The 26348-nt window shown below is 45.4% G+C and overlaps 9 protein-coding genes across 9 annotated transcripts; 5 read left to right on the top strand and 4 right to left on the bottom strand.

The window, feature by feature from the left end:
- Positions 1–25: 25 nt before the first annotated feature.
- JR316_0007453 (uncharacterized protein) lies at positions 26–3253 on the top strand (the record flags this gene model as incomplete). The annotated part of the gene is made up of 19 exons (XM_047893194.1): positions 26–32; positions 208–328; positions 382–456; positions 515–701; positions 753–905; positions 962–1004; positions 1059–1188; positions 1246–1268; positions 1333–1440; positions 1490–1538; positions 1597–1617; positions 1674–1737; positions 1808–1849; positions 1914–2074; positions 2132–2286; positions 2346–2530; positions 2597–2745; positions 2807–2873; positions 2936–3253. 19 exons carry the CDS (start codon positions 26–28, stop codon positions 3251–3253), a joined length of 2058 nt encoding a protein of 685 aa, XP_047748476.1.
- A 120-nt stretch (positions 3254–3373) lies between these two features.
- JR316_0007452 (uncharacterized protein) lies at positions 3374–4435 on the bottom strand (the record flags this gene model as incomplete). Its single annotated transcript, XM_047893193.1, has 3 exons — positions 3374–4037; positions 4093–4238; positions 4298–4435. The coding sequence occupies 3 exons, from the start codon at positions 4433–4435 to the stop codon at positions 3374–3376; spliced, it is 948 nt and encodes a 315-aa protein (XP_047748475.1).
- A 2246-nt stretch (positions 4436–6681) lies between these two features.
- On the top strand, positions 6682–7057 carry JR316_0007451 (uncharacterized protein; the record flags this gene model as incomplete). Its single annotated transcript, XM_047893192.1, has 2 exons — positions 6682–6697; positions 6756–7057. The coding sequence occupies 2 exons, from the start codon at positions 6682–6684 to the stop codon at positions 7055–7057; spliced, it is 318 nt and encodes a 105-aa protein (XP_047748474.1).
- Positions 7058–7850: 793 nt separating this feature from the next.
- Positions 7851–9580, top strand: JR316_0007450 (Short chain dehydrogenase AgnL6; the record flags this gene model as incomplete). The annotated part of the gene is made up of 5 exons (XM_047893191.1): positions 7851–7983; positions 8045–8428; positions 8494–8541; positions 8605–8897; positions 9437–9580. The coding sequence occupies 5 exons, from the start codon at positions 7851–7853 to the stop codon at positions 9578–9580; spliced, it is 1002 nt and encodes a 333-aa protein (XP_047748473.1).
- Positions 9581–9652: 72 nt separating this feature from the next.
- Positions 9653–11135, top strand: JR316_0007449 (uncharacterized protein; the record flags this gene model as incomplete). The annotated part of the gene is made up of 3 exons (XM_047893190.1): positions 9653–10011; positions 10067–10139; positions 10623–11135. 3 exons carry the CDS (start codon positions 9653–9655, stop codon positions 11133–11135), a joined length of 945 nt encoding a protein of 314 aa, XP_047748472.1.
- Positions 11136–11672: 537 nt separating this feature from the next.
- On the bottom strand, positions 11673–13452 carry JR316_0007448 (uncharacterized protein; the record flags this gene model as incomplete). Its single annotated transcript, XM_047893189.1, has 7 exons — positions 11673–11920; positions 11978–12126; positions 12190–12248; positions 12301–12385; positions 12495–12905; positions 12965–13177; positions 13235–13452. 7 exons carry the CDS (start codon positions 13450–13452, stop codon positions 11673–11675), a joined length of 1383 nt encoding a protein of 460 aa, XP_047748471.1.
- A 1507-nt stretch (positions 13453–14959) lies between these two features.
- On the bottom strand, positions 14960–15712 carry JR316_0007447 (Glutathione S-transferase-like protein ustS; the record flags this gene model as incomplete). The annotated part of the gene is made up of 3 exons (XM_047893188.1): positions 14960–15013; positions 15064–15580; positions 15639–15712. 3 exons carry the CDS (start codon positions 15710–15712, stop codon positions 14960–14962), a joined length of 645 nt encoding a protein of 214 aa, XP_047748470.1.
- A 1631-nt stretch (positions 15713–17343) lies between these two features.
- Positions 17344–24064, top strand: JR316_0007446 (ATP-binding cassette transporter abc4; the record flags this gene model as incomplete). Its single annotated transcript, XM_047893187.1, has 33 exons — positions 17344–17525; positions 17586–17904; positions 17957–18217; positions 18278–18454; positions 18509–18569; positions 18622–18709; positions 18760–19256; positions 19317–19380; positions 19435–19531; positions 19588–19618; positions 19671–19777; positions 19830–19858; positions 19917–19990; positions 20053–20142; positions 20198–20456; positions 20523–20560; positions 20607–20765; positions 20815–20902; positions 20954–21052; positions 21109–21175; positions 21228–21658; positions 21715–21858; positions 21929–22177; positions 22227–22279; positions 22334–22622; positions 22680–22809; positions 22871–22882; positions 23067–23192; positions 23252–23267; positions 23318–23548; positions 23678–23790; positions 23848–23871; positions 23936–24064. The coding sequence occupies 33 exons, from the start codon at positions 17344–17346 to the stop codon at positions 24062–24064; spliced, it is 4734 nt and encodes a 1577-aa protein (XP_047748469.1).
- A 608-nt stretch (positions 24065–24672) lies between these two features.
- On the bottom strand, positions 24673–26117 carry JR316_0007445 (uncharacterized protein; the record flags this gene model as incomplete). The annotated part of the gene is made up of 2 exons (XM_047893186.1): positions 24673–25897; positions 25948–26117. The coding sequence occupies 2 exons, from the start codon at positions 26115–26117 to the stop codon at positions 24673–24675; spliced, it is 1395 nt and encodes a 464-aa protein (XP_047748468.1).
- Positions 26118–26348: the final 231 nt, after the last annotated feature.

The following is a 26348-nucleotide window of genomic DNA, read 5'->3' as shown; positions in this document are numbered from 1 at the left end:
ACACTCGGTCACCTACAATCCGATGATGGTGTGTAAGCATATCGATACTTCATTTTTTCGGAGCTGAAATATCGCTATAGCGAATCTTGCTGAAGTCCTTTATTTGCGGACATATCGCTCTAGCGACTGCTGCTTCAACTTGTACGCAGACAAAACATAAATTACATCCCCCTTTTTGACGTTTCGTGTTTGTTAATGTCATTTCAGTACGAGCACCGCTTTTTAAAAGAGCGCCAACTGGGTCGGCCAAGCCTGCAGGGTGGGCGCGCGATCAAGCCAATGTGCAGGCAAATGGATTAGCTGGCCACCTTCGCGACTTCGATAGCTAGTATGCGTTCCCCGCTCTCCTTCATCTGTCTTTTTCCGACACTTTCTCTGCAGTGTCAACGGGTCCATTTGGGTCGAAGGAGGTTCCATCGAGTACAGCGAAATGCATGAAGCTGCTCCATACTGGTTGTACGTACTTTATCTATTTCTAAAAAAAGTCTGGTCGCATGACGAACCTTTTGACTAGCAATGGAATGGTTTCCCTGGCGTTCCAACTCGAAGATGATCGCTTAATGGGCCAAGTTAAGAACTTTCTGGACTGGACGTTGGAACATCAGGGTGAAGACGGCTGGATCGGACCTGAACCGCTTATAGCGAACTCTACGACTCCTAGGCTCGTATGGCCGCGATATCTGGTCCTTTTGGGTCTCATTGTATGCTTCTCTTTTTATGGCAGTTTGGCTGTATGTTCATAAATGGGTCAGCAATACGCAGAAGCAGATCCATCCCAGTCAGAGCGCATCATAGATGCAATGCACAAGTTTATGTCGCTCGCAAACACGCTCTGGAAGACCAATCAACAGGGAACTCCCGACCAGGGTTTCCAATTTGACTACCAGTACGTCAGATGGGAAGAGGTGCGTAGCTCTTGCGACGCGTGCATACGAATGTTCTAAGATACATGTCTCACCAGTTAGTCTACTCGCTCCAATGGCTCTATGATACTGAACCGAGAGGTACTCCCAATCTTTGCGCAAAGAAAATTGTACTACAATGACGATCTTTTCAAGGCAAGGAAGCAGAACTTCTTGAGACTATGCAACTTGTCCGGGACTCTGGATACTCGTGGAAGAACGATTGGTTTGTAGATTCCATCTTCCCGAAGCAGGCTGTTCCCTCAAACCAACTTACGATGCAAACGTGAGTTCTCATTATTTGTCTTCACCTACCATCTAATGATTTCTTCCCCATTCTTAGCCATGGAGTTAACACCGCTGAAGGTACCATTTTTTACCATTTTTCGACAAGTTTATTATATTTTTTTCATTAACCGTCTTCCTTCAGCACTCAAATCCGAGGCTCTGGCCTGGCGATTTACTGGTGATGACTCGGATATTCAAAGTACGTTTGATAGATTGGACATGATTTACACATACCATGGAAGAGCGTCTGGTGAGCCCATGTGTTCCTTGTTACTCTGACAAAGACTGAAAATGTAAAGGCACATTCTCCGCGGATGAGCATATGGCTGGACTCAATCCTTCCAGGGGGTGAGCTTGCCTTCTGATTGTGACTGTATAATCACCCCCTGTGCTGATTTAAACGTAGTACGGAGTTGTGCGCAGTTGTGTGAGCAGATATCGTTGTACCAAAGCATCGTTAGTCGTTCTGATATTTTTTATCAGGGAACAAATATTTTCCCTGGCTACAATTTACTCTATCCTCGGAAACAACACCGTCGCTGACAGGGTTGAAAAAATTGGCGAGTTCTCTTCAATCTATTGATCAACCAAGTCTTATTCTTATTTATTTGCTTTAGCGTATAATGCTCTTCCTGCAGGAATTATGCATGATTGGTGGTGTATGTGCCCTGAACAGAAATTCCTATATTATTCTTCTTATCAGACTTCTCTACACTACCATAGCTCATCAATACGATCAAGAGGGTAATGGTGTCTTCTCTCTTACTATCTTCGTATGCTTATGTTATGTGTGGTGACTCAGTAAATCAGATATGGGCCAAGAACATGAACCCTTCCCCTTGGGTGAATAACGGACCAAACTCGAATGTTTTTGGTTTTGAACCGTGCGTATCCCCTGTCGCTCAACGCATCTGATACTGATCTACTCTTTATCGGTCCAGCAATTATCCTTGCTGTACTGTCAATCACCCTCAAGCGTACCCGAAATTCTGGTCGCACTCGTTCATGACCGATGAGAAAAGTGGGAGCCTTATACATGCCTTGTTGGGACCTGCTACCTTCTCTGGGAGCGTTGGGAAGGCGAACGACATCAAAGGTATTGCTTCAGTCTCTTAATAACAAGCGAAGTCCCGCGGGCACTAACAAACATCGTAGTCTCTGTCGATACTCTCTACCCCTTCGGTTTAACGTTTAAATATTCTGTTACAACGTCACACCCGTTCACCTTCCAGATTCGTATCCCTGACTGGGCCAAGAGCCAGCAGAGTACTATAGCGGTTAACGGAAAGAAACAAACCGCTATCCAACCAGATCCATCTACTTCTTTGCAAAGCGTGAAGGTCAGCAGCAACTGCTTTCAAAGATGAGCCTTGAGGCTGATTATCACACTAATACAATGGGAGTAGGTCTCTACGGGAACAACCACCATTGAAATGACCCTTTATGCACCTCTAGTGGTTGAAGTGCGCACTAACAACGCAGTAGCCATAACGCGCGGTGCATTGAACTATGCCGTGGAACTATCCTATAACCAAACGTCTGCCCCTGGATTGAGGTTAATTTCCACCATTTCTGAACTCTGCTAAAAGACAACAATTCATTTGGTTTCTCTTCAGGAGTGGCCAGGCTCTAGGTGACGTTAAGCGGTTGTACCCTAACGCTCCTCCCGCGTACTTAACCCCTGTAGGCCCTTATTTGCCTGCTAATTGATTTCTCATTTGACCTGTATAATGTTCCTATAATAGACCGACAACCACACTGTTGATAATACTCTCCTCCCCACAAGTGAATGGAGGATTGCGATCGACCCAAACACGATTGAAGTAAACGATGAATCCAGTCACACATCATCGATGCCTTATTATGCGTGGGCTCCAGGAGCACAACCAGTCTCGATGACGGCCACTGGATGTCAAATCGAATGGGACCTTGTCGATGGAACCGCCTCTGCGCCTCCCATGAGCCCAAACAGCTGCGTTGGAGATACGTTCAAGGTGAAATTAGTTCCATTTGCTGCTGCTAAATTGAGAATCGGGGAGATTCCTACGATGGCGTCCTCTTGAAGGCGAATTGACTTGGATTTATTTTGACGACATTCAAATGTGATTGCTTTTGAGTTACAATGAATCGAAATTATTAAGCTATAACTATCATGTACGTTGGTGAATTATACATATTGGAGTTTACTCGTATTTCTTCATTTCTGCAAAGAACCGTTCCCATCGTCCGTCATTCCAAGAAATGACCTGCTTCCAATAGTCGCTATCCTCTCCCCAAGATACTTTCAAGATCACAAGCATCGCTGAAATAGTGATGTCGGCCCATGATGGAGTCTCCCCCAATACGAACGGCCCCTTCGCACCATTACGCACATACAAAGCGTCGATCTTCCCCATGACCTTCTTCAGCGTAGCCATTCCGGTAGTATTTTGGTCATCTGGGATCATCTGCTCCAACTTGACACGCCATACTGTCTCCCGCACTCTGCGGTAGTATTCCTGGCTGATCGGATTCAGCCTGGCGAAGACCCGCCATGTGAGGAGATTGCCCGCGGCTGGGATGCTTGACATGGCGGCGTTGGAAAACTGCATCTGTAGTCTCTCTGTGCCGGGAGGGAAGATTCGGGGAAGGTCCGGGTACTGTTTATCAAGATAGATGGCGATGTCAGTGGAATCCGGAATATATTTGTTGGTGGATGGGTCGTAGATCATGGGGAGGGTATAGTGGGGACTTCCATCGGAGTTGGTGTCGGGGGCGGGTACGCCTAACTTTTTGTAGAGAGGTGCGATTTCGGGAAATTCGACATATTGACTTTTGTATTTCAAGCCTTTGAGATTGAGGCAGTATCTGTTCCCAACATCATTAGATGACGCAGAGCTGAAGTAAGTTGTCAATGACGAACCTTGTCCTCCAGGTAGTAGGAGATACAGAGTATCCTGGAACGTTTGATTTGATATCGTAGAAGATGATTTCCGACATATTATTCTGTGCGATTTGCTGCACCGAGGAAGTAGAGAACGAGGTGCGAGTTCCAACTGCCCTGAAGGTCTAGAAGTAGTTGTGGTTGATCAGTACATGTCATCATGTTCAAAGGCTGAAGATCCTACCTGAGCTAGACGTATCCGAGAGAGAGCTATCTTTGAAAATTGGACCACTCGAGGATCCTGGAAAACGAAGTTAAGGAAGAGGCCTGAGGCGACGAGGAGAAGGCAGTTAAATAGCCAAGCCAGATCTAATTTAGCCATGATAAGTAAGCATTTGCCTTCGATATGAAGTAAACCTACTGTAATGCTATACACGAGCTTCGAGGACGCCCCATTGTCTGCCTTCGCATGCTGTATTTATGAGTGAGACGTTGATCGGGGAGCACTTGGGGAGCAGGCTATTTCCGTTATGCCTCTGTCAGCTCCGCTTAGAGTACTTTCGGTTTAAAAATGGTAGTTATGTAGAAATTGGTGTATATGTATCCCCGTGATCCGCTTGGCGCAATGATTTTGCATAGAAATTACTATATATAGTATGTGTTTTGGGGCGGAGAATGGATTTGCTGTGTTCTTCGCAAAATTGCTTCATTGTTCCCAAAGTTCAAATCATTTCCAAAATCCGATGCAGAGTACAAAGACGATGAAGATATTGTTGGCTCGCTGCTGCACATCAGACAGGAGAAATACTAGGTATGGACACGCTTAATAACAAAGAGCTACATAGGTCTTAACAATAGGCATCAACCAAAAAAACCTCATAAGTGAAGCGATGAATCATGATGTATAGCGACCATAACATTGACCTAATCTCTATACTTGATGCATGGGAATCTCAGTTGGAAAAGAAGACGGTGTGTATAAAGACTTGCGCAGAAATATAGGACAAAGGATCTTCTCATTTGGTTCCGTTCTGCCAAATCAAATGAATCTTCATACAAGACCCTTCTTTATCGGAGCACTTAGTAATCGAAGCGGATGTCGTGAATGTACATGACCAAAATCGTTCATTGGCGGTAAAAATGGAAATACCAGGTCCATTTTGTGACTGACCATCCTCAAAAACCACCAGTAAAGGCTTGAAAGGGTTGATCATTTTTCGGTAGGATCCGGACAACCACTCGGTTTGTCGAAGCAACAATCGATCGCAAGGGTTTCTGACTCTAACCAATTTTGATACATAGGGAAACAGTAAAAACACTACCTGGGGCAGTTTAACGAATTTTTTGCTTACATGAGTAGGTAACATTTGTCACTTATAATCGTTTCATACAACCGAGAAGCTTACTTTTGCTCTTGACGTTTGTAGGGCGCTCTGCCTGTTCTATAAATAGATAGGCTCTCCCCTGTCATTAACGTGGCGGGCGACTACGTGGTAATGCAGATCATCCAATATTCCGCAGTTCATCAGGCCAAAGTTTACCAGGTAATAACGATGAGGATATTTCATCCGGGTTTCATGTAAAAATTTAGCGCGAAGTGTAACTATCGTCTGTATATGACAACCATGGCACAACAACGTCGAGCGCTCTCTTTCAGCCGCTCAGCGTCCCTTTGTTCGAGTTTTAATCGGAAGTACCTAAATTCTCCTGACGCCCGTACCATACGATACAGGGACTGGGCCGCTGTCTACTGATTTGGTTATTGAGATTCCAGAAACATCACGGAGCTAGTTCTCACCGATGCACTTTAGCTGTGCAATATCACACCGGTATGTTCTAGCGTGCGTATACTTTCTTTCCAAATATCGGCCCTGATTCGCGACTGTAAGGAAATTTTATCAAAGCATCTGTTAGACGTACCTTCATACCAGTCAAAGCTTCAAGCGAACTCTAACTGTCGGTTCAGGGGAGCTATGGCCACCGGGCTGCTCAATATTACTATAGCCAGCGATTCTCCTACTGTCAGCTACTTATCATTCAGCGATGGGGCTCTTGGCGGTGGATGGAATATGACCTGTTCAAATTCGAATGATAGAACATACACCCCACAGTCGTTTTGCAACGGATAGGCACAAAGGCGAACTTCCTTTGCTGGAGCAAGTCTGTCCATTGATTTTCATGGAATTTCTGCCTGAGGAGTTTTTGTTACTGTTATCGATATAGTCTATGTTGATATCTGGATTATAAAGTTATGTTTTTGGTAGCGCTACACCCTCTTCGTATCTCATTCAACTCGATGGCCAAACCGTAAGCGAGACTTTAAGAGAGCTATCAACAGGATTAATCATAACTCGATGAAATAGATTGGAGGATTAGCAATCATTATTTTTGGCAGACTGATGTCGATATTACTTAGGCGAAGGTTAGTGAGCTCGCTAACCTAAATGATTGGCACCTGAATCGCTAATGCGGGGTTACACAAAAAGATCCCGTCGGTTGGACAAGTCCTCTTTTGACACGACGCCAGCTATATTCGACGAAACAATGCTTCCAAATTTTGCTTCCGACTCGGGCTTTCAAACCAGTCCTTCTCAGTTACCTATGATAGATAGTGGGTTGAATCCAATAATGCCTCGGGCGTCAGGTAACCATATTTTACGCTATCAGTGTTCATAACTGATCGCTTAACATTGTACTGAAAGTTGTCCTCAGCTACTCCCAAAATCTTGAAAGGCCGGATTTCTACACCCAAATACCGAATCCACTAAATTTTAAACCAGCAGAGGAACGTTTAAAAGCAACCGTAACAGTCCCTCCAAACGTCCCAGCTTCAGATTTCGCGCTAGACCCAGTGAATGCGATCCCACCATCTGTTGCTTTCTCTCCTGTAGTCATGAACCCTCACTTTTATCAGGAAGAAGATGCTGGTGCTGTATCAGAACGTGCCATTTCAAGGGTTCTGAGGCTTCTACCGGACTATAAGGAAGCATGGACTACATCGTAGCAGTTAAACTACACTGTCGTTCTATATACTGATGTAAATGACCCAATACCTCGGCATTTTAAAGATTCTAGGATTCATTTACTGCAACAAGTCGGTCGTCTCGGTCTGTTTTTACATACATGTTTACAATAACATGCAACTCCTATGGTGGTCCCGGCTCCAGGTGAGCATGCTACCCCACACTTGCTCACTGATGGTTATCACTCGCTTACCGAGTTCAATTATTCCTTTGAATTCTAAGATTTTAGTCTCTCTAAACAATCTGAGTGACTTATTTCCGCTAACCCCCCCCCATTTTACGTTCCAGGACGCACTCTGACTCCTCGGGAGGATCCACGGCATCAAGTAATAAAAGTTTGCTAAAGCACAACGGGCGCTTAATAATGAACTAGCAATCCCTTTATTACATCATAACATTGAAAGATTCTTTTAATCTTGGAGCACTTCTATGATTAAATTTTTTCACTGTTTTTCGCAAATCCAATGGTCCTAATCCCCACTCAAAAGTCTCAAACAGACTGTTCTAAAAATAGAATGATGGACATGCAGGCCAGTGTTAATGTTAATCCAGCCCATGCACTCGCGTTTACAATGAGTACGCTATTGCTAAAGTCAAAGGCTTGGTAAAACGAGGATTAAGCAAGTAAAACATACGCATGTCGCACCTTTGCGGTCCTGCATAGTTGCGAGCCTCATAACCACCTCGATCGGACTCAGTTGCTTCACCTTTCAACGGATACTTAAAGGTGTACCCTCAGTCGATTGCAGAATGGGACCTTCAAGAAAACTAACAATGCCCGGAACTGTCGCAAATTTCTTCAATGCAGTACGGCCAAATTCGAGCAACAATCGCCTCGGTGTTCCATCGAAAATGAACAAGCAATTCTCCTCCTCTTCAATGTTCCTTGCAACAACGTCTCTCCACGGTATGACAATGTATATCTTCTACCGATAGAGCAGAGACTAAACCGTCAAAATGATGATCAGGCAAAGTTGCTGTTGTAACGGGGTCATCACGATCGATAGGCGCCTCAATTGCGAAATGCTTAGGCGACCACGGAGCCAATGTCGTCGTCAACTATGTCAAGGATGCAGCAGCGGCCGACGAAGTCGTACAAGCCATCCGCTCACAGGGTAAGGGCGGTGCCATCGCTGTCAAGGCAGACACATCGACCTTGGAAGGGGGGCAATTCCTGCTTGACGAGGCGGTGAAGACGTTCGGAAAAGTCGACATTTTGGTGCTCAACGCAGGCGTCATGGGCAGCAAAACTCTGTCGGAGATCGATGAGGCGTTTTTTGACTCACACTTTGATATTAATGTCAAGGCCCCCCTCTTCATGGCCAAGGCAGCTGCTTCAATACTTCCCACGCGTAAGTTTTTTATATTTTCTGGTTCCTAGCTCCAGTTTTAATATGTAGAGTTATGATCATACCAGCGGGTGGGCGCATCATATTTTTCTCCTCTAGTTTGACTGCAGCATCCAGTAAGCTTTGTTAAAACCCACATCAGAAAGAGTTTAATACTAGATATGACATCATTGGCGCAGCGGTCACTCCAAACGCACTGTGCTATCTAGCTTCAAAAGGAGCAATTGAGCAAATATCTCGTGTGTTGGCCAAAGACCTTGGAAGTCGTGGTATCACGGTAAATACTGTCTCTCCCGGGCCTGTAGATACACCTATGTTTCGAGAGGGTAAACCCCAAAGCGTACTGGACTCCATCGCGAAACAAAATCCATTACGCAGGTTAGGAGAGCCTGATGATATTGCGCCGATCGTAGGATTTCTAGCTAGCCAAGCCGCCCAGTGGGTAAACGGACAGAACATCAGAGTTAACGGGGTATGTATCTGTCGAAGGCTGTCAAGAAGATCTGCACTAACGACAGTCCTTGTTCAGGGGTTCGTTGTATAATGAAGGGATTTGAAGTTTGGCGGAGCATGACCAGCCAATCAGTATATGTAAACTGTTCTGTGCCCCCAGATGTACAGAGCTGCGTCGAATAAATGATCACAGGATTCCAGTTGCTCATTGGCTACACGTTCATTCAATTCCATTATGCTACCGGTTCCCGGGTAAGACTGATCAATTTTGACTGGAGAGTGCTCGAGATAAGAGCAACTTCTGTAGTTACTATTCAAGGACCTGGGTGATTGTGGTGAGTATGCCCGGAGGCTGGCCGGGAGGAGGGTTTCGCTAAAGAAACGGATCGTTCGGCGCTCTGCACAATTTTCGAAGTTAGTGGAAGTTGGTGCTCCGGGTGCTAGCTTAGTCAGCAAAGTAGGCTCTGGTCTGGGTCGTCACGTGAGATTACCCCCATGTCTCGACCAAAAGGGAAACACAAAACGCTCCTGTTTTTTTTTGTTCTGGTTTATATACAGCGCCTCAGGGTTATTGTCTTCCAATACTGTGCAATGGCCACCAAGACAAGAATCCAATCGAACTTGCGCGTTCAAGTGCCCAAAGTGGAACAACCGGAGGAAATCTGGTGGGATGGGACCTCATCGACCTCCGGTGAGTCTTAATTTTGACCTTTATTTCTTCAGCTTGCTCACAGGATCTGTTTTTCTTTGTACCATCTTCCAAACGACTTAAACATGAATTCTTCCTTACCTATATCTTCCCGACGGACTGACAACTTGACGCGCACGCGGATTTACACATCATCTCGCAAACGGCACAAACCACCACCTTTGACCCTCCTAGAGAGTATAGATGAGGATAGTGTTTCAGGAGCGTCCGAATACTACGTCAATCTTGGGGCGGAGACGCCCTGTAGCACCCCACCAAATCTGTTTGAAACCACGGAGTTCGTGGAACGGTGGGCAGCTGCTGGCATCGCGGTTCCGAAGCTTGTCCGGAAACCGTCGTATCGCACTGCAAATCCCGCTGGAAGCAGGGATCACCAGAGGTCCAAGATCCTCAGAGACGAGGTTGATCGTGATTGTGGCATATGGTACGTCGCGCTTATTTTGTGACGTTGTTGGTTAGCTTAATTAATATTCGTTTAGCTTCGAATACGCGGTCGAGCCGTTGAGAACGTTTTGCTGTGGAAAGATATTCTGCAAGGAGCATCTCGAAGACGTAAGTTCTATCTGCTGCACCCAATTGGCATGTCAGTTCCGCGATCGAAATCCACGCATGCTTCTTGTATCATTTTGCGCCTACTAGTTTGGCTCGTTCACAGAAATATGGTTCGAAAACTATGCATTGCTGCTTTGCATTTGTATTTCTGCTTTTCATTTGCACTGCTGCTTTTCATTTGCATTGCTCTTTGCATTTGCAGCTTGTCGATTAATTTGCTGCGCAGCTACTTAATAGTTTAATAGTCGCTCGTTCGTCCGAACGATTGATTTGCTGTTCAAACTTCTGATTTGCTGCGTCCCTCGTTCGTCCGAACGATTGACTTGCTATCCAAGCTGCTGTTTTGCTGCTTTCGCGGCTATAGCAATCCGAACCATTTTCTTTGACTGCCCTAGGAAACCTGAAATCACACAGGAAGCGTATTGATGGTTCAACGATGGCATGCCTAGTTTTTAACAAATACTGATTTGTTTTCCACTACAGTGGTTGCATGGACCCAATGCGGAGGGTCGGTGTCCGAATTGCGAGAACGCTTGTTCGCTAGAGGGCGGTACCCTGTCTCTCGCCACACCTACCCTCATCCCATCTTCCATTTCACGATCCAAACAAACATCCATAACGTCTCTTCCCAAAGGCAAGCAGCAGAGTAATGCCATTCCGCTATGCTATTATTCCTCATCTCTCCTTTCTTACCTCAACATCAATCCCAACGACGCTTTGAAAGCAGATGGAAAACGACAGCCTTGCGGTGGGGATGCAGGGTGCACGTGTCTACCCTCTCCAGTGCTGCCTGCACGCGAATACAAGGGCGTGCCCTCGACCAAAGTCCAGGAACGCACCGCCGTCGAGAAACGTAAAACATCTTCCCCTTCCAACGGCAAACTCGAAACCCTGGCCGCAGCCAGCACGACCCCATATGCTTCGTCATGGGGAGCCATGGGCCGGCTCATGAGCACCGTCACGTTCCTCATGTTCCTCTACAAACTTCTGTCATGAGTCTATATGACTTTGTGGAGAGGGCGCGACTCCCCTTGTTACGGCATAGCAGTTTTCTAGATGCCGTTGCTGTTGGAGTGCAATTCGGCTGCGTCAACGGCACCATGTTGCTGGTGCGCGATCGCAATGGCACTCCCTTCCTCACGAAGAGTGCGGATCGCGTGTGCCCGTGCTAATCCCCTGGTTCCTCTCTCACCTACCCAGAGTACCCATTTATCCTTTTTTCGCCGATCACCATCCACGTACCTTCCGCTCGTGGTTTCTCAATACCCTCAACTCCGAGTGCTCGCTTTCGCTACATGTCACATACACATATACTATCTCTACTATGACGCTTTCTTTTACCACCACAATGTATTTGTAGCTGCATTTCTTTTTCTGTTTTTATAATATTGAAGGTTCATTTCGGATAAATGGCGACTCAAAATAAGATCCAATGTTTTTGCAGGAATTAGATTTGTGATCTTTCTTCGGAGGAACTGCAGTGCTAGCCGGGGCGATTGCATTACGATTTAAAGACATAATAGTGTACTTAAACTACGACGATGATGCCCATGTGTCCTTATAACCCGGAGGAAGCCTCACAATTGTCGAATCTATACGCTCAGATACAGAACCAGCATCTTCTTCTTGGTAGAATAAGGCATTCCTACCCTCGGGAGACAAAACAACAGATGGTGAACCTGATTCTAAGATCATGCTTGAAGCTGTTGTACTGGGAGGAGCCATTATGACTGCCTTCGAACTTGGGTTCGGTATATTAGAATATGATCGATTTGCTACAACTGTGAATACAGAGTTAAGTGCTCAGTTATCATATCAATGTCATGGATTTTGGTTACCTGATGCCCCAGCCGACATGCTATTGAGGCCGTTTCCGCTCATATGTATCTCAGAGTGTAATCCCGACTCGTGAACGGTACTCGGCTGCCTGCTTGTGTCGAAAATAGTAGGCCTTGTATTCAAAGAGGACTCGCCCAAGCGTCGGGATCTTTTCGTGTAGGCGCTCGTTAGTGATCCGAGGTATGACGTTTTTTTTTGCGAGCTCACTAACCTTCGCCTAAGTAATAGCCATGCGAGCGTGCCTAAAAGGATGATCGCTAATCCGCCAACCTATTTAATTGAGTTTGGATTAGCGCCCTATCTCACGTTTTGCAAAACGCACCACTCCTCCCACAATGGGACCGATTGGTTTATTGTGCGTGTGGGGACTAGCAGTAGGTGAAGAGGATGCGGTATTATTGCTGGACCTGCACAAAACGATATCCGGTTAGAGAAGACTCGACGAGAGTGTCACATTCAAGGATACTCAACAAGACTGGAGTTCCGTCAAGGAGATCAACACGGGAGAAAACACACCAAGGTGCGTCCCCACCACCTAAATTTGTCATTTTCACCGAGTACGTGTCGTTCCTATCCAAACCTGCGGCCCAATACATCACAACGTCTAGGTCAATCCAACGTCCAGAGGCATTATAAATATTCGACACAGTGTTACCGCCCGAGTTGGTCAAGTCGATTTTATATGTGCTGAGATCGGTGTTGACAATGCCGTATATAAAGAAAGCGGATGCCCTTTCGACATTAAACGTGACAAACGCCCCAAGCTGACTCGTACTCTCTCTAGCATACACCGCGTTCCCCGCTGCCCCTATGCTTCCTGGAGCCCCAGCTATCCATTGACCAGTGTACGTGAATGTGTTGTTGAGTACGGCAAGAGAGCCGTCACTATTTTGGGTAAAAGGTCTCATTGTCTGGTTTTGAATGGTACTGTAAAGTAGAGGGAATGAGTAAGGTGTCGAATAATAATTAATAGGTTGTTGCATCACCTGTTTTCATCACCGATAATGGTTGTAAAGATGGCCTGGGTGAACGTCACTAGGGAGGCGCCAGTGAGATTTAGAGCTATTGTGTGCTTTCCGTAGTCCAGATTTTCGATTTTGGCCAACAATCCTGACGATGAACTACTCAGGGTTTCGCTGAGCGTCTGACCATCGACTTGAACAAGATACGATGGTGACGCAGCGCTCCCAAAGATATAGCTTCAAAATACAAATGTCAATAAGACAAAATAAACGGTAATAGTCGGGAAAGCTCACGCAGCAGTCCCATAAAAATCAATGGACAGACTTGCTTCTGGAAAAGAAGTTCGTCTTTGAGCCTGTCCGTTGCAAAACGACTGTGGGATGTATGTTTTGTCATTCGAATTCGAGCATGTCATATTCCATCCACCGTTAAGATCCCCATCGCTGAACGGTAAGTACTTGACAGTAGGAGAATCGCTGGCTATGGTAACATTGAGCAGTCCAGTGGGCATCTTTCGCGTCAACCAAGTTGGGAGTAAAGGAGAAAGTGGTCGGGCATAAGAGTCTAATTGAATCTTTACTAGGCCCTGTTCGGTAGTAACTCACGGTCGTGAGTTGATAACTCACGACTTCCGTAAAGGAGCAGGGCCTAACAGGCTCACGCCGTGAGTTACTAACTCACGATATCACCTAAAATGTACATCTTTGCCGTCAACAGGGCCCCACCGGGCGGCGTGAGTTGCTACGGCTTTGATTGGTACAAAGTTACGTATAACAAGCGCTCTGACAAAAATTCATTGTACTAAGATTGGGCTCATCAGGAACCAGCACCCCCTTAGGTAAGCAAAAGTTGGCTTACCTCCGAACCTTTTCAACCCTTCTGCACTCACACTATTCTACATTTTTGAACCACAGATATGTAGGTTATGCTTCTTTGAACACATCTGTGGTTTTTTTTTTCAAAAAAATTTTGATCTCAAGAAGTTATAAAGATTTTAATTTTTTTCCTTTTTTTTTAGTCTAACACGTCAGAAATGGTGTTTTCTCGAGTTTGGGAGATTTTCGAAAATTTGACAATGTTCTTTTGGCCGCTTATATAATGGTACACGTGACCACACGTGACAATAAGTCACGCCTAAGTAATACCTCTCAGACTCATTATGGACTTCCAGAGACTACAATTTGACCTCTGAGGTGTAATTCTATTATTGTGGGCATAAAGGCTAGTAGTAAGGATTGTATATGCACATTTATGAATTTTTTTTTTTTAAACTTTTTGTCTGAAACCATTTTCCGTCAACATAACTTTTGATTTTTTTTTCGAGCTGGATTTTGGCCGCTCTTGGCGCCAAGCCCATTGATTACGTAAGGGTGCTGGTTTCTGATGAGCCCAATCTTAGCGTGATCCGAGATATCCATCCAGGGGAATAGGATTCGTTACAGACTTTCAGTCGCAAATCAGGCCCCAGGGTTGATCATTGAAATTAAAAAGAAACCCCATAAGGGATAATCGATAAATGCAGAATATATCGGTGTGACTATATAGTGGAAGTCGGTCGCGGCCGGCCGTGCTGCTTCGTAATATCTGTTCATGTTCATGTTCAAGTTCATATTCAGTGCCTGTGTGAGAAGAGCGCTCAGTTATTGTTGTACCATGAATCCACTAGCAAAACTGGATACTGACGAATGCCAGACAGCTACATGAAATTGCTCTGGAGCATTCACTGCTCATACCAGTCTATCTAATAGAATGTTTGATAGTCCGCCAATACCGATTGAGTAAGTAGTTACCAATGATCATTGGATCTGAACTACGTCAAGGTTAACATGGGTAAGGTAAGATACGTAAGATTAATACTGGAGTACATTTGGTCCGTCCAGATCATACTGAGCCATCACTCTCGGTGTCTACTCAAATCGTTGGTATTCAAATTCTGTCCATGATCCGTCCCTGAGGGTACCTTCAATTTCTACTATTCATAATTCTTCATGCAGTTCATCAGAAGGTGCCATCTTCCGTTATGCCAGGACATTATCTCCATCCATCTCACACTTTCCACTCCACCAGACACTCTGAAGCACATCAAAAAACTGGCAATTATGATATCAGCCCATGATAATACCTCCCCCATGATGTACGGGCCTTTCCCTCCATTTTTTGAGTATAGCCCATCAATTTTTGCAAGAACCTCCTCCAACGATTTCATCTTGTCTTTCATATCAGCTGCAGGGACCAACTCTTCCATCGTCTTTCCAATAGCGACTTCAGTTTGGTTGCGAAAGTATGCCGCACTGGGAGGATTCAATTTGACAAAGATAGTCCAAATCAAAAGTTCTCTGGCTGGTAGTGTCAGGTACGATCTTGTAGCCTCCGCAAATGCTTGGATGAGACCGCCTGTATTGCTTGGGAATACAGATGGCGTTTGAGGGTATTGCGACTCCAGATATTCCGCGATTCGGATCGAGTCAGATACGTATTTCTTTGTTGTGGAGTCGTAAATCATAGGCACTGTGCAAAGTGGTGTGCCATCTGATCGTTTCAATGTAGGGGTTACTCCAAGTCTCTCATATAGACCTGAAATATCAGGGAATTCAACCCATTCTGTGGAGAAGGGAATCCCTTTGTAGTTCAAACAATATCTGAAAAGCACATCTTGTTCGTCAAACATTATTATGGAATCAAATTCATTCAGCTCACCTGATTTTCCATGTATTGGTGGACATGGAGTAACCAGGAGAAGTCGATGCAAGATCATAGAGAACAATAGCCATGTCAATGTTGTGACCAAAAAAAAGAGCGTATAGATGGTTTCAATGCAGCTTTATGTTTAATGCCATCTTTTCTATGATGCGTTTTATAATACCTGGCGGATTACAGATCACTTTTTTGACGTGCTATGTATAGCCAAATGATGCATAGATTACAGTCAGAATAATCGGTCCGACGCATGACCTGTCCACGACGAGGTTCCAGTGCTAAAGAAAAATGGATCCCGAGTCAGATTACCTGTTCAAGAAGGGGGAAGGCTGCGGCGCAGCGATTCCAGGGTGAGTCATACATTTACATTGAGAGAATCAATCTTTCTCACAGATGTTTAGGTGCTTCCATCGGCGTCTAAGTCTAACTCACCTACTAGCCTTGCTCTATGCCGTGGACAACTTTGAACTTAAGAGAGGCCCAGCCAGAAATTGAGTTTATCCCGGACATGGTATTAGGGTGTGCTTCCCGGGGCGTCTCGATCTTTCACCTCCAATTTCTCACAATTTTCTGTCGAGTACACTGCTTAAATTCTCTTGAATTTCACTAGGACCCGGGAAGCTCCCCTATAAGCATGTCCGCCTGGGATCCCAATTTTTGCCCTCAAATCTGCGAGATTTTGGGGCTCAAATCCGCAAAACTGGACAATGCCCGATAGGGGCTTTCCCGATTAGGGGGTAGCAGAGAAATGACGTCTTCAAGTTTCACCACTATGCTGTATATAGGAAATGTAACCTTGCTTCGATTTACTACTGTGCGTTTCCGTTGATTTCCATCGTCTACCGCTCTTAGATAATAGACGCTGGCCAATCATTGCAATCTAAGCGGGATCCCGGCCCCAAATTTGGCCAACAATTAGCTGCATCTTAGAAAAAATGGTTGCGGCATGCCGCCTTTCAACAATTACTACAGAAGTTTTTTAAAAATATGGGCCTCAAATCCGCCAAACCGGACTTTGTTTGGCCAAAATTTTGGCTGCGGCGCCCTCAAATCCGCGAGAACTGGACAAAGAAATTGCCATTTTTTGGCCTCAAATCCGCGAAAACCGGGTCCTATTTCAATTATGTTTTAAAATGAAGTAAACGGGTGAATGTCCAATTTTATTTCGTCGAATATAGAAAACCCTTGGAAAATCCACTTTCTACTTCAAGTTGTGGGAATATTTACCGTGTTTGATGATTATTCCGCGCTTTTGCTCATCAATATCATCTTTCAACTCCATCGGGACACCCTTTACTGCTATGAGCTGCTGGATGGCGTAGATAAGAGGTACGTATACAGAATATAGTGCAAAGTAGATATGATACTGAGGCAAATCCTAGTACAGCCTATTACACAGCGTTGAGAGAGTCCGATTTGAAATTCACTTGGAATTTGGGTCATGGCGCAACACCCAGACTTTCTCCCTGTGAGTGTATTAATCAAACTAGAAGCAAACCTCATTTTAACTTTGCTTTTGAGTTCACTGTCAAAAATGACTCGCAGTTGAATATCAATTGAACACCGGAACCGCTCCATAACATAGCATGCGGCAAGTTATCTTTCTAGCCAATGAAGTCTTCCCATCACATCAGCAGTGCACATGGAGAAACGGTTGCTCGCGTTTCTCGTTGATTGACAAGGGTCTATCTTTAGACGTGCCCAGATGGTACGGGCCATTTTACAAGGATCCGTTGAACTTGAACCACCATCTGTCCAGCATTTCTTGTGGCAGTCCGAGTCTGACGCCATGCCAGCGACATCGACATTCCTAAACCAAGTCGATACGAGTTGGGTCCACGAGTTGACATCTGGGAGGCTTATGCAGCTACGCCTCGAAGAGGACACGTAAGTGCACAAGGCCACAGTTAGCCCTTAATATGGCGCTGACGATTCGTATCTGTCTAGATGGAACAACACACTTTACATTCCTGTATTGGCCACCGGAATATCGGCGACTATCATCCTGCTACAAGCTGCATTGAGACTATTGTTCAAAGGTGACGAGGTCAGTTCAAAAACCGCCGGCGACGAAACCATCTTTCCGCCAGACATTAGCGGCAGACTGGCCCGATACATCAAGTCTTTAGGAGGCCCTGTTGTCTGCTCGTTCAAAGTGGCGCGCTTATTAGGATGCCTTGCACTTTTTGCGTTTTCTTTGGTCACATTGATCATAGAAAAGGAGGGTCGCTGTAACTTTCCTGGAATTGCCGTAGCGGTTACATCGGTGTGTAATGTTCTACTGATGAATCTCCTCTGACTGATCGTGGAATCTCAAGTGGTATACTTCTCTTTTAGCAGCCGCTTCCCTAGTGCCGAATTCCTGGAGTAAACACTTCACACGACATAACATATGTGTCCTTCTAACTTTGGTTGGCGTTTACGGGTATCGGGACATATGGCCTTTGGCCACATACACTGACGTACCCATGGATGCGGCCGAAGGGTGGCTTTTATGGGCTAAGATTGTAATCTCAACGATCACGGCCATCCTTATACCCTTGTTTATTCCAACGGAATATGTACCGATCGATCCCAAAGTGAGCTATTATCTTGGTTTGAACTTTGAACTGCATGATACTGAATACTTCTGTATACAGAATCCGATGCAAGTCCCAAATCCAGAACAAACGGCATCGTTATTCTCTTTCTTAGTGTATGAATTTTTGACGCCCATCATCATGGAAGCCTCAAGGGTGTCCCATCTTTCACACACACAATTGCCCGCATTGGCCGATTACGATTATTCAAGCCATTTGACTGAAAAGGCATTCCCCGTAAGATTCTGTTTGACTTGTCTGACGAAATTGCTGTTTATATTTCACCACAAGCACCTTGATCCATTCCGTGGGGCGAAACGACATCTCGGCATCGGATTGATACAAGTATACTGTAAGTTACAATTTCGTTCACGAGAAACCTGTCGCTTATAGAACGCCTGTAGCATGGGAATTCTCTGCCATGGCCATCTCAATTGTGATCCAAGTTTTGGCAGGATTCCTATCCCCGCTTGCTCTTAATAGGATATTGGTGTAAGTTTGCTATTTGTCAAGTTGTTATTCAATCAGTCATTTTCTTGCAGAACTCTCGAAACAGGTGGCGATGACAATTACATCCGGCCATGGTTATGGGTTGCCTGCTTGTTCCTCGGCCCATTCATAGTTTCCATTTGTTTCCAAGCCTACGTCTTTTACGGGACACAGACGCTTGCCCGAACTAGAGCAGTGTTAACCGAATTGGTCTTCGAGCACAGTCTTCGCATTCGCTTCAAAGCCGAGACGTCTGGCGATGGCGAAAAGGAATCTGCTAGTGCAATAGCCACTCCTCGTCCAGAATCGATTGTGTCAGAATCAGGCGAGGGCTCTAGCAACGGAGACAGCAACGAAACGCAATCAGTACAAACGGCAACGGAGTCATCCACCGCAAAAGGGAAGGCAAAGGACACATCCCAGGCTAATGCACCAACGGCAGCACCTGCACCTGAAGCAAAGAAAAAGGACAATCTCGTCGGCAAGATAAACACTCTGGTTACTGTCGACGTTGACAATATCATCAATGCCAAAGACTTTCTGATGATCTGTAAGTAAATTTTCTGTCGCTTAATAAGGCAGATCCAAATTCGTTCATTTCGTTCTGTAGTTCTTCAAGTTCCTCTGGAACTCATATTAGCCCTCGCCTTCTTGTATATAGTGCTCGGCTGGAGGTATGGTCTTGATTATCTAATCCTAAAGTCATGTCTGAATGATGGAGGTACTAGTGCATTTGTCGGTTTCGCTAGTATCGTCGCACTGTTACCCGTGCCAGGTTATCTTGCTGCTAAGATCCAGACCATCCAAAAGACAAAACTGGATATGGTGCGTCCCAACTGGCTCTGTGAAGTCCTCCCAGTACTAAAATTGCGGTTTATAAGACCGATGCAAGGGTTGAAACAGTAACAGAAAGTGAGCGTTTCCAAAAAATACAAAAGCAATGCTAAGAAAATTTTGATTACAGCCGTCGGTGTCCTGCGCATGATCAAACTGTTCGGCTGGGAGAAAAGAATGAGCCAGATTGTTGCTGAAAAGCGAGATGAAGAACTTAGGTGGTTGTGGAATGAAAAGGTATTTTCAACAAGTTCTTCTTGGGCTCAGGCTGACATTTCGCTTTGTCTAGATGATTGGACTATTGAACGATATAATAAAGTAAGACCCAATTATGAGGGAAAATCTGACCTCTTTCATTGACCAACGTTTGGAACAGTTTCGCCATTCCAACAGTAACGATGGTTATCACTTATGCTGCCTACACCACTATCATGGGAAAAAGTTTAAATGGTCAGTTGGAATACGAGATTACAACAATTGGGTCCCTCTCTAAAATCCATCCATATTTTCAGCTTCAAAAATCTTTTCTTCAATGGTTGTGTTCGATATCATTCGCAACCTTCTCCATAGATCTTCGTATATGTTTACCCAAACGCTAAAAGGTAGAGTTGAAGTGAAAATTTGAAGTTTCGTAACTTCGTCTAACGCCCGCTTCAGGCAAAGTGTCTCTAGATCGCATTGGAAATTTCCTCAGAGAAACGGAGTTATTAGACGACTTTGAAGAGGAGAAGACCCAGAGCATCGTCCCCCCTTCCCAACACGACGAAAATTTGATCGGATTTAAAAATGCGACATTTGCATGGTCAAAGGAGGAAGAAAATGGGACGCAAACACCTTCAGCTAGGTCTTTCCGCCTCCGAATCGAAGGTGATCTTTTATTCAAACGTGGATGTATCAATCTTATTGTCGGGCCTACGTAAGTGCATTAATTCTATTCTGACTTTTTACTTTGTGTATTCAATGAACGTATATGTCCGCACAGCGGGTCTGGAAAAACCTCCGTCCTTATGGCGTTACTTGGTATGTCAATTTCAGTATAGTTATTATCTTACTAATATATTATCAGGGGAGATGCATTTCATTCCATCGGCAGTCGATTCATGGTACAATTTACCACGTGGAGGAGGAATCGCATATGCAGCGCAACAATCTTGGGTACAGAATGAGACAATCAGAGATAATATTTTGTTTGGGTCCCCGTATGATGAACAACGTTATAACAAAGGTATGAAGACTTTGACGATTGACGAGTTACCCTGACCAGTTCTCTGCAGTCATCCAGCAATGCGCTCTGAAGCGCGACTTGGAGCTCTTCGAAGCTGGAGATCAAACAGAAGTTGGCGAAAAAGGGCTAACGTTGAGGTGACAGCTTCGGTTCTCCTATCACTGAATATATTGAGATTTTTCCTTTAGTGGAGGACAAAAGGCCAGAGTCACGCTGGCTCGAGCAATCTACTCCTCTGCTGAGATTATATTGCTTGACGATATCTTGGCTGCTCTGGACGTTCATACGTAAGATTTCGATCTTATCATTGTAAAGTTTTCTTAGCTTATTTCGACTCCGCTAGCTCCAAATCTATCGTTGAGGACTGCCTCAAGGGTGATTTGATTCGTGGAAGAACGGTGTTATTAGTGGTATGTTCATAGATCTCTCACCATAGATGTAATTGACGTTTGTCATTGGCAGACTCATAATGTTGCACTGACAAGCCCCGTCGCAGACAACATCATTACTGTTGGCCTCGATGGGTATGCACGTGCAGTCGGTAATGATATCTCTATTGCTCTAGCTGTCGATCCCACCCTGGCACATGAGGTAGAACTCGAGGAAGACAAGGACGAAGTTGAAAAAGAAACCATTGACGCTGAGACGAAAGAAGTTAAAAAATCAGATGGCAAACTTATTATGGCAGAAGAAATTGAGGAAGGTCGTGTAAGTTGGCAGTCCATGCAGCTGTTCTTTAACAGTCTTGGCGGGAATCATCCCATCCTCTTCCTTGGGATATGGGCTCTAGGATTTTTATGCATGCATTGTGGGGATATGTTCGGCGTTTGGTTCTTGGGGTACTGGGGATCCCAGTACGAGGGACATCACCCAGAAGATGTCGCCGTGTCATAGTGCGTCTCTGGTGACCATTTTTTTGCCCAAAAAAAACTGACCGTTTATACAACAGCTACCTTTCCATGTATTCTTTCATTCTTTTCGCTTCTGTCAGTGTCTATGCCGCTGTTATGGTCCTATACAACTATGGTGCCATGAGAGCCTCAAGAAAGATAAATGGCATGCTTGTAGACTCTGTTCTTGGTTCGACTCTTCGGTCAGTATTCCAGGCTGCTCTTGTTCTTGAAATAACCTAACATCTGTGTGCATGTGATCATGTGATACAGCTGGTTGGATGAAACCCCTGCTTCTCGCATAATCACTCGCTGTACCCAGGATATTTCCTCTGTCGACGGCGACCTTCAAGCTTTCTTTGGTGCTGTGGTCGAATTGGCGACTTGCATGGTTGTTCGTCTTGCGGGTCCTGTCATCATGACCCCAATCATCCTTGGACCAGGTATTCTCATTGCTGTGATTGGAATATACATCGGGAACATCTACCTCAAAGCCCAAATATCTGTCAAACGTGAAACAAGGTCAGTGCTCGCTGTAGGACTCAAAAATTCCCTCTTACGTTTTGACCAGTAACGCACGGGCGCCTGTTTTGGCTCACTTCGGAGCCGCTATCGCCGGCTTAAGTAAATCGGTTTTTTGTGCATTTACATCAACTTGTGCTAACTGAATTCTTGCAGCATCTATACGTGCATATGGCGCACAAACCTCATTTAAGGCAGAATCATTGAAGCGTATCGATCACTACACCAAAGTTGCGAGAACATCTTTCAACTTAAATCGTTGGGTTTCCGTCAGAATCGATTTACTTGGAGCCTCATTTACTGCCGGATTGGCGTCGTATCTTCTCCTAAACCGGACACTCAGCGCAGCCAATATAGGATTTTCGCTCAAGATGTCTTTGGACTTTTGTTCCTTTATCCTATGGCTCGTCAGATGCTATAACGAATTTGAAGTTCAGGCAAACAGGTTTGCAAATTTTTTTTGGTCACTTATATTGCATGGCGTAGCTTACGTTTCGTCAAGTTTGGAGAGAATCCAGGCGTACATCAACATTGAACATGAACCAAAAGCGACCGAAGCTGGTAAACCTCCAGCATCTTGGCCTTCCAGTGGAGACCTGCGCGTCGAGGGCCTCTCAGCAAGATACTCTGCAGTAAATTCTTTCAGTGCTTGAGAGGATGTCGTTGCACTAATCATGCTCTTTGACATTTTAGACTGGACCAAAGGTACTTGAAGATGTTTCGTTCCACGTCAAATCCGGAGAGAGAATTGGAATCGGTACTTTTTTCTTTATAAATCTTTATTGCTTGTGATGAACTAACATTTGGTTGGTTTAGTTGGCAGAACTGGAAGCGGGAAGGCATGCTCACGGCCTTTTTTCTTTTCCATGTTAAACTGACGCATCTCCAGAGCTCCTTAACCCTCTCGCTATTACGTTGCATTCCTACGGAAGGTACAGTATACTACGACGGCCTTGCTACAGATCAAATCAACCTCGATGAGCTGCGCTCAAAAATCACCATCATCCCTCAAATGGTGCCTTCTGTTCATTGCATCTTGAGTATATCTTTCTGACCAGTCTTAATGATTAACAGCCCGAGCTGCTTAGTGGTATGTAACAATATGCACTAAATTTATCAAATATCTTACTTTGATTGCAGGAACATTGCGTCGAAATCTGGACCCCTTTGATCAAAATGATGATGCTACTCTCAACAATGCCCTTCGAGCTTCAGGACTTTTTACACTTCAGTCGGAGACCGATGAGGCGCGACTCACCCTAGACAGCGAAATAGCTAGTGGTGGTGGTAATCTTTCTGTTGGTCAACGCCAAATCATTGCCTTGGCGAGAGCTATCGTTCGGAATAGCAAGCTGCTGATTCTAGATGAAGGTATGTGGTCGATAATCTACTGTAATTCATTCATTAATTCCATTTTTTTGTCTCATAAGCGACTTCTGCCATTGGTATGATACATCATTTTTAACAATGAGATCAACCTAATCACGTTAACACCGCCAGACCATAAAACCGACTCAATTATCCAGTCATCACTGCGCAATGAACTTAGCTCTGATGTCACTGTCCTAACAGTTGCTCACCGTCTGCAGACAATCATGGATGCCGATAAGATTGTGAGACTTTGATTTATCTGACGTGAAGTAAGAATATTTACTTGCTCTTTTTATCAGATGGTTTTGGACAGTGGGCGAATTGTAGGTTCCCGGCCGTGCTGTTTTTCTACCAGCTAGGATTCCAAACTGACGAAACCGCCCTCAGGTCGAATTTGATTCCCCGCAAACACTCCTCAAAATGAAAGGAGGGTATTTCAAGTCCCTTGTTGATGGTAGTGGAGACAAGCAGACGCTTTACGCAATGATGGATGCGAAAGCCAGTGGGTCTGCCTAAAGAACACAGTAAAATAGATTGAACAGCGATTCGGTTACTTTTTATTTAATTAAGCTTCTCTTCTTTTATTAATTATCAACATTATAAGATGAATGCATTTTTGAACGCCCATACTGCTACTGACTACCTAAGCGAACTACCTGAGAACTGAAAAAAGGATCAACAATGAAAACTAGTGAGACAGGTATTGTAAGAAACGAATTGTGCAAAAACAATGAAGAAAAACGATGTTCCGCAAGTTCCATGTGAATGAGTATGTGGTGGATTGAAATTGAAGATGTTCAATAGTTAGAAAGAATTGGTATGGGATGCTGCGAGTGCTTGACGGATATATGGTAGTTAGGTGGATCCAGGAATAGTGGTGTGTGCTAGATATCGAACGAGGAGGCGGGAGGTGTAACATTACAATTGGTCTGACTGATGTTGCAATCACGGGTGTTGAAGGGTCCAAGGTTGCAAAAGAAAGCGAAAAAAGTGCGCGAAGGGTATCCACAGTCAAATTCAATGAAAAAGGGTTGGATAGACGAACCAAGCAAAACTCGAAAATTTGAAAAACAACAACGAAGAGATTCGAAACCACGAAAAGCTATTTGAGCAGAATTCATTTTTTACCAGATGCTGCTATCCAACCGTCGCTTCGCGTTGGCGTTGGTGCCGATGTGCATCCTCTTCCCCACAGTCGAAACTACTGGCGCCAAGGTCGGCTCAGGACCTCTCCTGTCCACAACGTGCGTCGGGCTGACATGCAAAATCGTGCTCGTCCCTCCAGGCCCAACTGTCACTTTGCCTGTCGCGCTGGTCGTGTACGTTGCCGCCTGGTCCGCCGAGCCGCCAAACACCTTTGGTTGTTGATGGTCGGGGCTGTTCCGCGTAAAGTATACACCGCATCCAACAGCGCCGATGATGATAAGCAGCAGCGTGATGCCAACAATCCACACCCAGCGCGAGTACTGGTCTTTTTGGCTCTGGGTACGCGACAACCAGGAGCTTTTGCGTTGGCCAGGGCCGTTTTTTGTCTGCTCAAGCTTGGCGACCATCGAGAAGCGCCTCCAGAAGTCGTCGCCTTTCTCTCCACGTGAGCGAAGCGGCGTCTCTTCTGCATCACTGCGCATGATAGCCTTCGGTGGGCGTGGCATCCCGCGAACACCTGCCGGATCATGTAGCGATGATTCGTCAAATTTGATCGCTGCAGGCGGCGGAACAACTGCTTTGGGTCGGATAAAGACAGGGGTAATGGGTGTCACGGGAGGCAAGAGAGGGTGGGGGGACGTGGACTCTGGCCGAACAAATGGAGACGGCATACCACCGCTGAACGGATTCTGTGGCTCAAATGGGTTCTGTATGTTGGGGTTGATGCGCAGGGGAGGAGGAATGGGTATTTGACGCATTTGAGGTGGGTTCTGCTTTTCTGCGAAGGATTCTGCGAGGTTAAGGGCAGCAATAGGAGCAGGGTATCCAGGCTGAGGAGCGGCTATTGGGTGTGGACCTCTTTGCGGTTGCTGAGATTGAGGAGGGGAGGCAGGAGGAGGAGGAGCAGGTGTAGGCTGACTCGGCCCTACCCGCACTTTTGCACTTGTTGTCACGGCGGCAGCTAAAGCAGCGTTCTTGCTCATATCGCTATTACTACTGGAAAGCGCAGACGGCGCAGGTCTCCTCCCAAAATCTTCATCGTCCGAGTCGTCGTCCATGTCATCCATATTCATAAGCATAGCGCCAACGCTTGAATTGCGGTTCGCTGCTGCGTCCTGGGGCGTTGCAAAGGGATTGAGGTCAGAATTCGATTTCGCTTTGTCTGTGCCAGAAGAGCTGGATCCCGGAATGTAGTCCTCGTATCTGCTACCGGGGTCAGTACTTCTGTTTGAGGGTGATATCAAGCAACTCACATGTCATAAGCAGACGTGCGCTTGTTTCGCTCCGCGCTGTTGGCAGTGGTCGCTGGTTGGACCATTTGTGCACGAATACGTTGGGGAGGGGTTATCGGAGGGGTTTCGTAGAACGAGTCGGGTTCGTCTGTTGCGAACGGTGGTTTGCCTGCTAGCGGGGGCTTTGACATTGTGAATGCGTGAAATCAAGAATATTCCTTTTGTAATAGGAGGGAAGTGTGGGTGCTACTGGTTAATGCGGTTGAAGGGGTATATAGAGAAAGAAAGAATGTGAATTTGAAAGGAATGGAATTTTGTCAAGGTTAGTGCTGGTGATTGACGGCGTTCAAAACTAGCGAGAGACCACAGAAGAAAGGGGGAGCGAAAGAGAGAACGGGGAAAAACGCGAACACCAGAAACCA

This window comes from Psilocybe cubensis, chromosome 6, assembly GCF_017499595.1.
Source record: "Psilocybe cubensis strain MGC-MH-2018 chromosome 6, whole genome shotgun sequence".
Taxonomy (NCBI): domain Eukaryota; kingdom Fungi; phylum Basidiomycota; class Agaricomycetes; order Agaricales; family Agrocybaceae; genus Psilocybe; species Psilocybe cubensis.
This window is presented reverse-complemented; position numbering and strand designations above follow the sequence as displayed.